A 12,034-nucleotide genomic window follows, 5' to 3' on the forward strand; every position below is an offset into this window, starting at 1 on the left:
GGGGGGCATTCCAGAGCCTCTAAGGTAGCCAGTTCTGTTGCCCATTCCCCCAGTCTATTAAACCCTTGAAACGCCCCTAGGCCTAGTGGTGATCCCAGTGCTCTACTGGGGGATGAGAGGAAAGCATTTTATAGCCTGGGCATAAGTGAAATCAGCAGAGCCTCTGGGCAGATATGTAGAAAGCACTTCAAAATGCATAAACCAGTTACAATGTTGCCAGTTGAACTCTTCATGTATCCTTGGGGAGAGGGGCCTAAACTGGTCTGAGATTCCTGTGGAGCTGCCAACTCAGAAGTCCCTGCAAAGGAGGGAAGTAGGGTGGGGTTGGGGGTCAGAAGTAGTTATTTCTCCCCTTCATTTGGGTTCCAGGCCTGGGAGGGAACCCAAGAGGAATGGCTGAGAGGGCGTGAAGAAGTAGAGTTGGGTTAGGCCAGTCTGCCTCCTTATAATGGGGAGAACTTTGGACTGAAACTACCCCCTCCTGGGTGGGGGCACTGGACTGGAAAGCTATGAAAATAACAAGCTTGTGCCGAATTCTTACCAGGTCAATGGGAAAGGGTCACTCCTTAGGTGCTGGGAAGCCCTTCAGGAGCCCCCTTCCTAGGGTCCACGCTGCCTACCTTTCCCACTCAGGCAAAACCCCACATCTGTCCCTGCTTCTGGGATCTCAGCAAGAACTTCATGTTTCATTTGCTATTGGCATACCTGGTGTTCTTCAGACTTCTTCTTCTTCTTCTTCTTTTTTTTTTTTTTTTGACAGAGTTTCACTCTTGTTGCCCAGGCTGGAGTACAATGGTGTGATCTCGGCTCACTGCAGCCTCCGCCTCCGGGTTCAAGCAGTTCTCCTGCCTCAGCCTCCTGAATAGCTGGGATTACAGGCACCCGCCACCATGCCTAATTTTTTTTAATTTTAGTAGAGACGGGGTTTCACCATGTTGGCCAGGCTGGTCTCGAACTCCTGACCTCAGGTGATCCACCTGCCTCGGCCTCCCAAAGTGCTGGGATTACAGGCGTGAACCACCTCATCAGGCCTAGATCTCATCTCTTCTTTAGCCCTAACCATCCCTATGCTCCAGGTAGGAAACTGAGGCTAGGAAAGGCCAAGCGACTTGCCCCAGTCCCACAGGCTTCCATGAGGAGCTCAGCCTAGATTTGGGTCCAGAACTCCAGCACCTGGTGTAGTCCTGGCTGATATGATACTAGTTCCACTTGAAGGGGCAGCTGGCCAGAATGTCTCTGATACAGACCTGATCACTGTTGAGCCAGGAGTGAGAGGCCTGAGGGAGGCTCTGGTGAGAGGGTACAGTGTCTGCTACCAAGAAAAGCCCAGCCTGACAAACCAGTCCCCCTCCTTGCTTCCCTTTGAACCCTGTAACTCTCTTCCTGAGCTTTTCCAGGACAGCCCAGAACCACCACCCTCTTGCTGAGCCCAGAAAGGAGGACGGACCTGACCAGAACCAAAGAGTGCCTTAGAGCTGGTCTGTGAGGGGCAGACCAGGAGCCTGCCAGGGTGCGGGACAGGGAGAGGAGCTAGCGTGCCTCACCCCTTCACCACCATACTGTGCCTCTCACACACTTCCCCTCCACCAGGTGCCTGTGTGGAGGCTGCACGGGATTTGTTTGCCCAGGGCGGGCCTCCACCTCATCATGGGCTAATTGCTGCTCAACCTGGCTGCTGTGCCACCTCAAGCACTATCTCCAGCTCCAGCAAACAACGAAGGCGTCAGGGTGGCGAGATATGTCCAAGCCACACACCACCCATGCTGTCGCCGAGCTGGACTCCAGGCACCTGTGAAAGAGGCAGGGCAGAGAGCAGGCAGGAGGGCTGGAGTTCCAGCCGGAGTACTGTACTTGTACAGAGGCAGGCAGACCCTTTCTGAAGAGGTGGTCTACACTCACCCTCCTGACATTAGGCCCTTCACAGACCCCTTAAATGTCCTTTTCCCTGCTGTAGGCCTTCTCATTCACTGCCTCTGGACAATCCCATCCATTTTCTGGTGCCTCTATGACTAACTTCGATCTTCCTAACCTCTTTGGGTTACTGGCTATGTGAGAATGTGATGAAGACCATGACCCATTTCTTCACAAAAATGCCCGGACAGAGAATTCTGAATGGCAAAGTGCTCTAAGGGTCATAGACACCCTTGCTCCTACATCTCCATCTGCACCCTAGCCCGTCTCTTCAATGATGCCTGCCCAGTCCTGTCCCATCCACTTCCTTCCCACCCCCACTATGCACACCTGCTCTCCCATTTCCTCTTCCAACTCCGAAGTATCCCTTTTTGTTCTCTCCTGCTCCATCTCTGGGGCAGGTGCCCGGCCCAGGCAAGATAAGCAGGAACCAGGCTGGTGGTTAAACGGTGGGGAAGAGGTGGGGTGGCTGCTCCAAGCCTCAAGTAGGACGGGGCTAAAGTCAGGCTGTCCTAGGGTAGAGTTGGGGAAAAACCTTGGAGTTTGGCATCCCCTGGTGGCCAAATGGCCCCAAATGGAAGATAAACTCTGTGGAGGACAGTAAGGAAAACTCACCATCCAACACAAGTATTCTCTCCACCACTTCCCTCCAGCACCCCCCGACCCACAAAATCACAATCACAAGACACATCCCCAGAGGGCTTCTCCTTTTTTAATCAATGATCAACTTATCCAGCTTTGGAAAGCTGGACAAAGAGGATGCTGAGAGGAGGCCTGGTCCAGTGTCTAAGGGTGTCTGAGTGAGTCTGTGTCAGCATGTGGGCCCCAGTTGGGCCTGTCCATGGGTTGGGCACAGCAGTTTCCTGAGTAAGAGCCAGCCCCACCCTCAGGGCAGCATTCCAGCCCAAAAAGAAATCCAGGCCCTCCAGGTTCGGCCTGTTTTCAAGGCCCTCAGGACAGTCAATAAATAGGTTAGATTCTGAGCCAGGCCTGGAAAGTGAGGGTATTCAAAGGGCAGGATGAGCTGCTAGGGATCGCAATGATTCCCAGGTACTCTCCTGCCCTTCTCCAACAAGGAAGTAAATAAATAGACCTTTAACTCAGGAACAGGGTGTTGGAGCAGGGGAACCCTCCCCTCGGAGTTAGTAATTAAGTCTCATGTTAAAAACAAGGTAGCCCCAGCCCCTACCAGCATCTACAAAATCCTACAGGATGGAGGGAAGGGCTAGCCCGCCTGGGGGTACACAGTACCCAGCCCCACAGGGTCCTGGAGGAGGTCTCATGTCTGTTCTGCGGCTCCTGGGGCTCCCTCCTCTTTTGGGGGTGGCTCCAGGAAAATTGGGGTGACTGAGGGTGGCTTCTTCACTCTGGGAAAATAATACAAGGATGTATAGGGAAGAAGCCATTAGCTATGTCCCTGGATCTCACTAGGCCTCCCGTTTCCCAGGGCAGAAAAGGGTCACTCACGAGTAGGGGGAAGCCGGGACCCCCACCACCAGGAAGTGGTTCTTCTTCCGAAACAATCTCCATAGGCCCCGGTGGTTGCCACGCACATCCAGGTCCCAGATATGGAGGCACTGGTGAGGGTGGGATGGGGACAGAGACACGGGTCAGAGAGCTGTGGGGAGGGGTCACTGAAGACGCTTTGGCTTAGCCCCCAGCCCTCCTCAGAAACCACCTCAATTTGCAAGAGATAGCATCTTTTGGAATATGAATTTGGACAAGGAGGTTGGAAGAGGGGTTCTAGGAGTATAAAGAGGAGGTTCTGAGGTTGAAGATTCCAGAGCAAAGGCTCCCTGGATCTTGGGGCAGTACATGTGTGAGGGGCAGGGGTTCTCCAGGGTGGGCATGGTATTGGAGCACCTTGGCCAGCTGGGTCCAGGTGGTGAAGTCATCATCTTTCTCCATTCGAATAAAGGCCACGTAGGTGTGGCCCTCTGTGTCTGGCAGGAAAGAGTCTTCACAAGGGTTCTTGCTGTGGTCCAGAACCTCAGCCTCACTGCAGTGGAGGGAGGGAGAATATGGCCAAGATAGGGCCCACTTCATGGATGTGTCCCACAGGACCCTGTACTTGGTTGAATGCTCTGCTGTTGCCACCCTGAAGTTCTTAATAATGTTTGAGATAAGGTCCCTGATTTTCATTTTGTACAGAACCCTGTAAATTATGGGGCCAAGATCCCCAGTATTTGACTCTTTGCTCCCTGCTATACCCCAATTGTCTTAGGCCATACCTGAGCAGCCTGTGAACTTCCACTTCATAAGCTTCTTTTTTCAGACTGAAGAGGAGGGAGAAATGGGTCAGGGGAGTGGGCAGGCCCTCAGGTCCCATGGGTAGCACTGAGCAGGGCAAGGGGTCACATGGGAATCTGTAGCAGCAGGGCTGGAGTAAACACACAGGCCCGGGATTGGAAGGGACTTTCAGGGATTGGCCTCCAAATCTCCTAGATATCCACCCCTTGCCCTGCTGCCAGCCCCAACCTGTCCACATTCCTGAGCTGGACACCTGGAACCGTGTTGAACTTGTGCTTCTTGAAGTAGGCCTCCTGGAGTGGGTATGAGAGTAAAAATCAGCACCTCACATTGTTTGGCCCACACCCACTTGCTGACCAGCCACACATCTGTTAGACACACAAATGAAGTCCTAGACCTGTAAAGAGCCCTCTAATTTCCCCCATCTTCTCCATCCTCTTTGCAGCATCCGCAGCAAGCTCTTACTAGCTTTAATTTGGCCTCCACCATTGCTGGAGAGCTCATGCTGTCACGGCAGCTGACATTACTGTACTACAGACTCATGAACTAGTAGTCCCTGTCTCTTGTAGTTCTCCCTGGGCCTGCTGTTCTAGAGCCACAGATGTCAGAAACAGGCCCTGCAGGAGGTGCTGGGCAAAGGGACGGGCTGCGCTGGGAAGGAGAAAACTACTTTGACTCTGGTACTGAGAGTGACCTGAGGGAAGTGCCTGCCCCTCTCCGGGAGAGGAATGGGGCTCTTGTATTAGCCTCTGAGGGGCCTCTGGCTTCTAGGAGGTTCCAAGTTGGACGCTATCTATTCCTTTGGGCTGGGCTGGCTCAAGGCCTCCCTTGCTGTAACTGGGGAATGGTCCTCTGAACGCAGCCAGGTGGGGTGGGGGTACCTAGGGACTTCCCTGTTCTCCTCAGGCTAAAGCATGGGCTCCAGCATTTGCCAGAACAGGAAAGGGTAGAGATTGCAGGGGTGGACCAGTACTTAGAGGCAGAAATACTCTCCCCAGACACCCATAGTCTAGTGCTAAGAATAGTAAAAATAAAAATAATACCAGCTGACCCTTATACATGTTTATAATTCAAAGCATTTTACATATATTGACTCATTTAAACCTCAAAATATCGTAACCCAGTGAGGTAGTAGTATTTTATCCTTTTTCTTTTTTTTTTTTTTGAGACAGAGTCTCGCTCTGTTGCCTAGGCTGGAGTGCAGTGGTATGATCTCACCTCACTGCAAGCTCCGCCTCCCGGGTTCACACCATTCTCCTGCCTCAGCCTCCCAAGTAGCTGGGACTACAGGTGCCCATCACCACGCCCGGCTAATTTTTTGTATTTTTAGTAGAGACGGGGTTTCACCGTTAGCCAGGATGGTCTCGATCTCCTGATCTCGTGATCCGCCTGCCTTGGCCTCCCAAAGTACTGGGATTACAGGCGTGAGCCACCGCGCCCAGCCCTTTATCCTCATTTTTCAGATAAAGAAACTGAGGTAAAAATAGGATAGCTCTTTCCCCAAGGTTACATGGCTAGCAAGTAGCAGAGCTAAGATTGCTTCAGAGTCTATGTTCTTGTTCTTGACTGTCATGCCACACTGTGCCCGGCTCCCTGCCTCCCACTCACATGAAAGTAGCCGTTCATGTTGAGGCCGACGATGCCAAAGTGGTAGGATCGGGAAACGTCAGGGATGATGCACTCTCGACCCCGGCGTTGTTCAGGCATCCGCATCCACATGTCCCAATCCCAGAGCTGGCAGACATGGACCACAATGAAGGTTAAGATGTTTCCACTTGGTAGGGGACTCCAGCCCCCTCATCCTACCCTGATAGTTACCTTTTCTGGTGTGGGCCACTTGGGCTCAAGCTCCTCCTTGTACAAGGACCTCCTGAGCACCCAGCCCAGACCAGGCATGGTCTCCACACGGTACAGCAGTGCTGGGTCCTCAGCCGTGTGTTCATACCCCTGGGGACAGGGGGCCATAGTGGGAGGTATTAGCTGAGGCCTCATAAACTCGCCTGCTAAACCCTGGCCATTCCAGCCTACCTGGTCATTCCAAGCAGAGATGCAGTACAGGCTGTCATCCTCCTCCAGCAGGTGGATGGATTGGCTCAGGAAACTGAGAGAGGCGGGGTCAAAGAGTTCAGGGAGGGGCAAGGATAAACCTAGTCACACAGAGATGCTGGAAGAGCTGGAGCTGGGTCTCAGGAGCACCTCCTTCCTGGAGTACCTCCTTCCCCCAAATCCCCACTGTCTCCATTCATCCACTCTACCTTCAACAGCAGCCCCATCACCTGCCATCCTACCTTTGCCCAGGCTTTGCCCCCACTCGTGAGCTCATGTCCTCCAGAAAGCTCTCTAGGACACCTCACTGACTTTCCCTGCAGACCGAGGGACCTCACCTGAAACCTAGAGACTCCCCTCACCTGAAAAAATCCACAGCAATGTCCAGGTCCTCTTCCAGAACCACAGCAAACTTGGCCTCCTGGAAGGGGAATGGGACATCATGGTCCCAAGGGGGTCTCTCCATCCTGTGATCTCCTTTGCCCCCAACCATATTCTTGCAGGCAGCATTACCCCCATTTTCCAGATGTGAAGGATGAGGCCCAGTGAGGCGAAGAGTTTGCCATATTAACAGGCCCAGACCTTATGCCCATGTTTCCCCCTCCCAGGCCCAAGAGTTGTATCCTTAGTACTCACTGGAAACAGGTTGAAAGTGGCAGTGAGGCTGGCCTTGTAGTGCTGGGAGTGGGGTGGGAATAGGGCACATGAGCTTTAGGGTAGAAGGCAGAGCCAGGTATCTGCCCCATCCCCCCTTGCCTACACAGTACCTGAGACACGCGGGCATTCTTGATGCTGATGGGAGTATGCTGGATGCCCCTCAGACCAAACAGTGCCACCACATCCATGGGTTCCTGGGGGCACGGCCACTGCTCACCATGTGAGGTCACTTTCCCCCTGCCCACCTCTGCAATCTAAGGCCTTCACATTTCACAGCCCTTGCCTGGGCGGTCCCCCTTGCCCGTCTCTGGCAATCACTGCTGCTTCATGTTGTGCTCCACCCAAGGCACCCCCTAAGCCCTGCTCACCTCATAGTAGCCATCGATGAAAACTGTTATCATCTGAGGAGACACCCCCTGGGCTGAAAGCAGAGAGCGCAGCATCCTGGGGAGCCCAGGTATAGGTTAGGGTCTCTTCGTCACCCCCCAACTCAGGCTTCCCTGTGTTTACAGCTGGGCCCAGATTCCCCATGCTTACCCACAGAGGTGAATGGGTCTAGAATCTATTGCCTTTGTGCCCACCTCAAGAGTTCCTCCTGGAGGTAGATGACCTGAGTACCCTCCCACTTGCTAAGCACCCTCCTGTTCAGTGGTGGGGATAGCCCATTCCCAGGCTCACCTGTACAGGTAATTGGGTCGGTTCCCTGCAATGACAGCCACAGGCACATTGAAGACCTTGTTGTCTGGGAGCTGTGGGAGAAACAGCGTTTAGCTCTTGCCTTATTCCCCCTTCAAACTGGGATCCCCACCTAGGGAAGAGTTCTCAGGTGAGGGTAGGTGCAGACTGGAGTAGACAGGGAAGGGATAGAGGATCTTCCCTGTTCTGGGCTCTCCACACACTCAGCCCAACTCCGACGCTGAGCTTTGCTCATATGGCCTGCCCCTTCACCCTAGCCCTGTCTTTCAGAGTGCAGTGTAAATCCTGCCCCTGGTTCTCTCCCAGGCTCGGGCAGGGAAAGCCCAACCTAGATCATTCCTGGGGCCCCCTTGCTGAGCTGGGAAGGAGCCCAAACCTCACTGTCTAAGGCTCCACTCACCGGGTCAGGGCTGAACTCGATGGGTGTGGGGTCCTTGCAGCTGCATACACTTCCATAGCCCTCAACTTTGCTGCAGAAGCGCCGGCGGCGACGGTTCAGCTCTGTGTCTGCCCAGTGGCACTCTGCCTCTGAGGGAAGGATGCGGTTGTCATGGAGGCATGGGGCCAGCAGGGTTTGAAGAGCCCCAGGCAAACAATCAAAGGAATAAAGCTCCACAGAGAGGATCTAAATGCCCTCCCCCAGCCCAGGCCCTGCTCCATCCATGCTCTACTAACTCCACCTTCTGCTGAGCTCAACGGCACATCTGTCTTCAGCAGGACTGGGTCCCCCCAGGAGGAGAGGGCAGGTGACTTAGAATGTTTCTCCCCGAGGACAGGACCTGGCAGGAGGCAGGAATGAGGGCCATGGGGGCCCAGACACCACTTTGGGGGCTTTTTCCCACCTCCCTGCCTACTTTGATCCAACCCACTGCCACTGGCTCCTATTTGTTCCCCACCCCACCCCATCTCCTGGGGTTCTGCTCCTCCCAGGCCCTTGATACTACAGAGTGGATGGCCTCTGGTGCCGGCACCTCCTTTTCGTCCCACGAAGGCCCATGTGTCCCTCCAGCCAAGGGCAGGGCCAGCCTGGCTGCCCAGGCTCCTCAGCAGAGCCTTGGCTGTGTCCTTGAGGTGGAAGGAGCCCTCGTCCTGGAGAACCAGAGAAGGTAGTTAGCCTGACTGGCATGGTTCCAGGAGACCTGGCCTCACAAAGCACCAACTATGTAGCAACCTTTTACTTAAATCAGCTCATTACATTATCGCAATAACCTTCTATGGTTTCTCTCTTTCACAGATAAAAAATAATAACTGAAGGCTTAGAGAGATTCTGAGTCATCTAAGGTCATCCAGCTAATAAGTCCTTTCCACAAACCCACACAATCTGCACCTCTCTCTCCTGCCACTCTCTGCCTTCTTTTCCCACCACTCTCCTACTCTCCTCCCTTATCCTGCTCCACCTCCACTGGCATCCATTTTGTTCCTCCAATATGCCGTGTACCTTCCCACTCTAGGGCTTTGCACTTGCCATTCTTTCCACCGGGAATGCTCTTCCTCCCGATACTCACCTGGCTCACTCCTCAATTCCCCAGTTTTCTGCTCACATATCATCTCCTTGCAGGGGCCTTCCCTTTCTAAAATGTCCCCTCCCCCACATCATTCTGTATCCCCTGCTTTATTTTCTTCTTTATATAAGTTATCATTTACTAGCATTATCCACATTTACTTGGCTGTTTTTTGTTGACCTCCCACTGTTGGAATGTAAGCTCGACGAGGGTGGGGACTCTGTCTTGTTTCCCATTGTATCTTCAGCACCCACAGCAGTACCTAGCATACAGTTGTTGCTCAGTAACTATTTGCTGAATTAATAAAAATGTTAAGGCTAAGATTGGAACCTGAGTGACTTTCCTTCAGAGAATCTTCCCACTACGTTATATGAGGGGCAGAGAAGCCGGGGCTAGGAGCAGGGTTGGAGCTAGGGAGTAGGGGTCAGGGCCAGAACAGAATAACTGACCTTGACAGTGCAGATGAGCACTCGGCCGGGTGCTACCATGTTGAGGAACAGCACCATGGCCTCATCCTCATGAGGTGAGTACGTGTCAAACACACGTTTTGCCATCACGTGGCCCTGGCAGGGGATACACTTCTGGTGAGTTGGTGTCATCAGCAAGAAGAGCCCAGCTCCAGTCCTCTGGGTCACCCACCCCTAGAACCTCACCGTGGCCTGGTTGAGGACAATGACATGGATGCCCCGGCCTTGCTCCCGGGCCTCATCCTCAAGCACCTACACAGTGGCAAAGACAAAGTCCAACTTTTCACTCTGGCATTCAAGGTATCTCTGTCTTAGGGGTACTTAAAACACCAGTTGCTTGAAACATCACCTCCTGCCTATGCTTCTGTTCACACAGTTCTTTTCCAACTCAGCTTGAAGGCCACCTCTTCCAGAAAGCCTCTATAGCACTCCCATCCGAAGAAATCACGTCTTTCTACAACCCTCCCCTCCATGACTTTCATGGCTCTTAGAGCCTTTGCTGTCTATGCTTCATCCTGGAGATATCACAATCCTCCACCACACTGAACCCCTCAAGGTAGGGCCAGGTCTGATTACTTTCAGGTCCCCAGTGCCCAGCACAAGGCTGAGGCCAAAGAAGGGACCAGGGGATGGTTATAAAATAAATCAATGAATTGACTGCCTACTATTATGAATGATTACTTTTGAGATCCCACTACATACAAGAAACTTCACAAACTGTTCATTGAATCCTGACAAGTAGAAATCATTAGTCCTAGTCTATAGATAAGGAATTGAGGACTCCAAAGTCACACAGCTAGAAATTGGCAGAGTTGCAGTTCCCACTTAGGCAGTACACCCTGCCGCTAGAGGACCATGCCCTGAGCAGAATGGAGTGACTGTACACCAGACCCTGGCCCACTGACCGTGGTGCCATCCACTGCCACATATACTTTGCTGCGACTTGAATACACCTCTACGTCCAGGACCCGCCGGGGACCGCTGCCTCTGCGCCGTGGGGGCTCCAGGCGGCCTAGGACCTCATCTGTGGGGTACAACAGGTCATGGAGATAGTCTCTCCAGCAGAGTCTCACCCCTTAGGGTCTGCCTGCCTCTCCAGCTGTGAGACCCACGGCCCCCTATCCCATCCTTAGCCTGGCCCTACCATAGTCTTGCTCTGGCTCTGGGTCTTCATTGGCTTCGCTGATGGCTCGCCGAGTGTCCAGGATCAACTTGATATTGACAATGACAGTCACCAGCAGGAAAACCACAGCCCCTGTCTGAGGGGAGGGGTAGGGATGATTAAGAGGAGCCCCTCCTTCGGATCCTAGAGGGTCTTTCTGAAAGGAGGGCCCTGGCTGCAGTGAAGACATCCTGAGAACCTGGGTCCTGTCTCTTCCTCTGTCTGCCTAGCTCTACTCCCCTGACCAGGGCCTAGTTTCACAGCCACCTTCCCCAGGGAACCTCCCCTGACACTTCCCCCTCCATTAGGGCCCTCCCTACCCAGTGCTCCTGTATTCTTCTATTTGAGACCTTGATTTCCTTGGTCCCCTCCATTGTTGGTTTCTAGAGATGGAGCCAGGCCCAGGGACCCAAGCTGGGGATCAGACCTGGGTCCTGGCCCTAACTGCCTCACAGGGGTGTGCCTCTGGGCAAAGCCATCCTGATCAGACTTCAGGCTTATGTCAGAAGCTTAGAAGTTGTGCTTGGGTTCCGATTCCAGAACTTTGGGTTCAAACCATTACGTATACGGACATGACACATAGAGGTCTCCCCTCTAGGAACCTGCTGCCCCTTTCCAACTGGGGCTGGCCAATGTGGGTCCCAGTGCCTGATTTAGGTGGGGAGGAGGCTGGGAGGAAGCCCTTGGTTGGCGACGGTTTGGGACATCTCTATACCTGACAGAATCTCCGCAGGGCCCGCTGGTTTGTCAGTTTATACTTCCAGGTAAGGTACCAGCTCCGCTTCTTCCCAGCCCCAAAGGGCTTGATGAGGGGGCTGGGCTTCCAGTCGTCCATGCCGGATTGGCGGGTCACCAATGTCCTGGCCAGCCCATGGCTTCAGGAATCTGACGGGACCAGAGGGCCACATGGGGTAAGATGCTCCTCCCAAAGTCTGATGCCTTCTGGGGAGATGAGGGAGGACCTCGCAGCAACTCTTCCCTGCAAGCACCCATACTGTGTGACATGAGGAAAGTGGCTCAACTTCTCTGGGCTGGCAGGAAACCCTTCAGTGGGGTTGGATCACCTGGAAATTCCCTGAGACTGGAGTAACTCTCTGAATCAAGGCTATCCAGGGGTGTAGGCCAAATAATCGGCTCAAAGTTCATTAGCCCCTACAAGGACCAAGCTCCAGGCCTTCCCAAGCATGTGGTGGGCAAAGAGCGACCTCTCCTGCACCAGTCTTCAACCCTCGTCCCATCCTATCTACCCCAGCTTCTCTCCTCCCAGCCCTCCGCCGCCCGAGGGCTCAGGAGACCTGCATCGGCAGCGCCACCCGTTCCGGACCCCCACGCGGAGGCACTCA

General features: G+C 53.6%; 1 protein-coding gene across 7 annotated transcripts in view; it reads right to left on the bottom strand.

The window, feature by feature from the left end:
* Positions 1-2,601: 2,601 nt before the first annotated feature.
* The window catches only part of POMGNT1 (protein O-linked mannose N-acetylglucosaminyltransferase 1 (beta 1,2-)), a 32,277-nt gene continuing 22,844 nt past the window's right edge, over positions 2,602-12,034 (bottom strand). For 2 of the 7 annotated variants that reach the window (XM_011969760.1, XM_011969759.1), the window contains 22 exons: positions 11,407-11,576; positions 10,674-10,788; positions 10,435-10,553; positions 9,716-9,781; positions 9,512-9,625; positions 8,532-8,649; positions 8,241-8,339; positions 7,961-8,088; positions 7,543-7,613; positions 7,233-7,308; positions 6,975-7,058; positions 6,844-6,885; positions 6,570-6,628; positions 6,190-6,262; positions 5,980-6,108; positions 5,770-5,895; positions 4,390-4,454; positions 4,143-4,187; positions 3,775-3,910; positions 3,405-3,488; positions 3,163-3,278; positions 2,602-2,901 (listed from right to left, as the gene is read on the bottom strand). In XM_011969760.1, the coding sequence (XP_011825150.1) occupies positions 2,640-2,901; positions 3,163-3,278; positions 3,405-3,488; positions 3,775-3,910; positions 4,143-4,187; positions 4,390-4,454; positions 5,770-5,895; positions 5,980-6,108; positions 6,190-6,262; positions 6,570-6,628; positions 6,844-6,885; positions 6,975-7,058; positions 7,233-7,308; positions 7,543-7,613; positions 7,961-8,088; positions 8,241-8,339; positions 8,532-8,649; positions 9,512-9,625; positions 9,716-9,781; positions 10,435-10,553; positions 10,674-10,788; positions 11,407-11,526 (2,247 nt within the window). In that variant the 5' untranslated portion in view covers positions 11,527-11,576 and the 3' untranslated portion in view covers positions 2,602-2,639. Of the gene's footprint in view, positions 3,279-3,378; positions 3,489-3,774; positions 3,911-4,142; positions 4,188-4,389; positions 4,455-5,769; positions 5,896-5,979; positions 6,109-6,189; positions 6,263-6,569; positions 6,629-6,843; positions 6,886-6,974; positions 7,059-7,232; positions 7,309-7,542; positions 7,614-7,960; positions 8,089-8,240; positions 8,340-8,531; positions 8,650-9,511; positions 9,626-9,715; positions 9,782-10,434; positions 10,554-10,673; positions 10,789-11,011; positions 11,204-11,406; positions 11,604-12,034 lie in introns of those variants that run through there. The other 5 variants (XM_011969758.1, XM_011969764.1, XM_011969765.1 and 2 more) reach the window with 5 other exon arrangements.

Source organism: Mandrillus leucophaeus, unplaced genomic scaffold, assembly GCF_000951045.1.
Source record: "Mandrillus leucophaeus isolate KB7577 unplaced genomic scaffold, Mleu.le_1.0 Scaffold902, whole genome shotgun sequence".
Lineage (NCBI taxonomy): Eukaryota > Metazoa > Chordata > Mammalia > Primates > Cercopithecidae > Mandrillus > Mandrillus leucophaeus.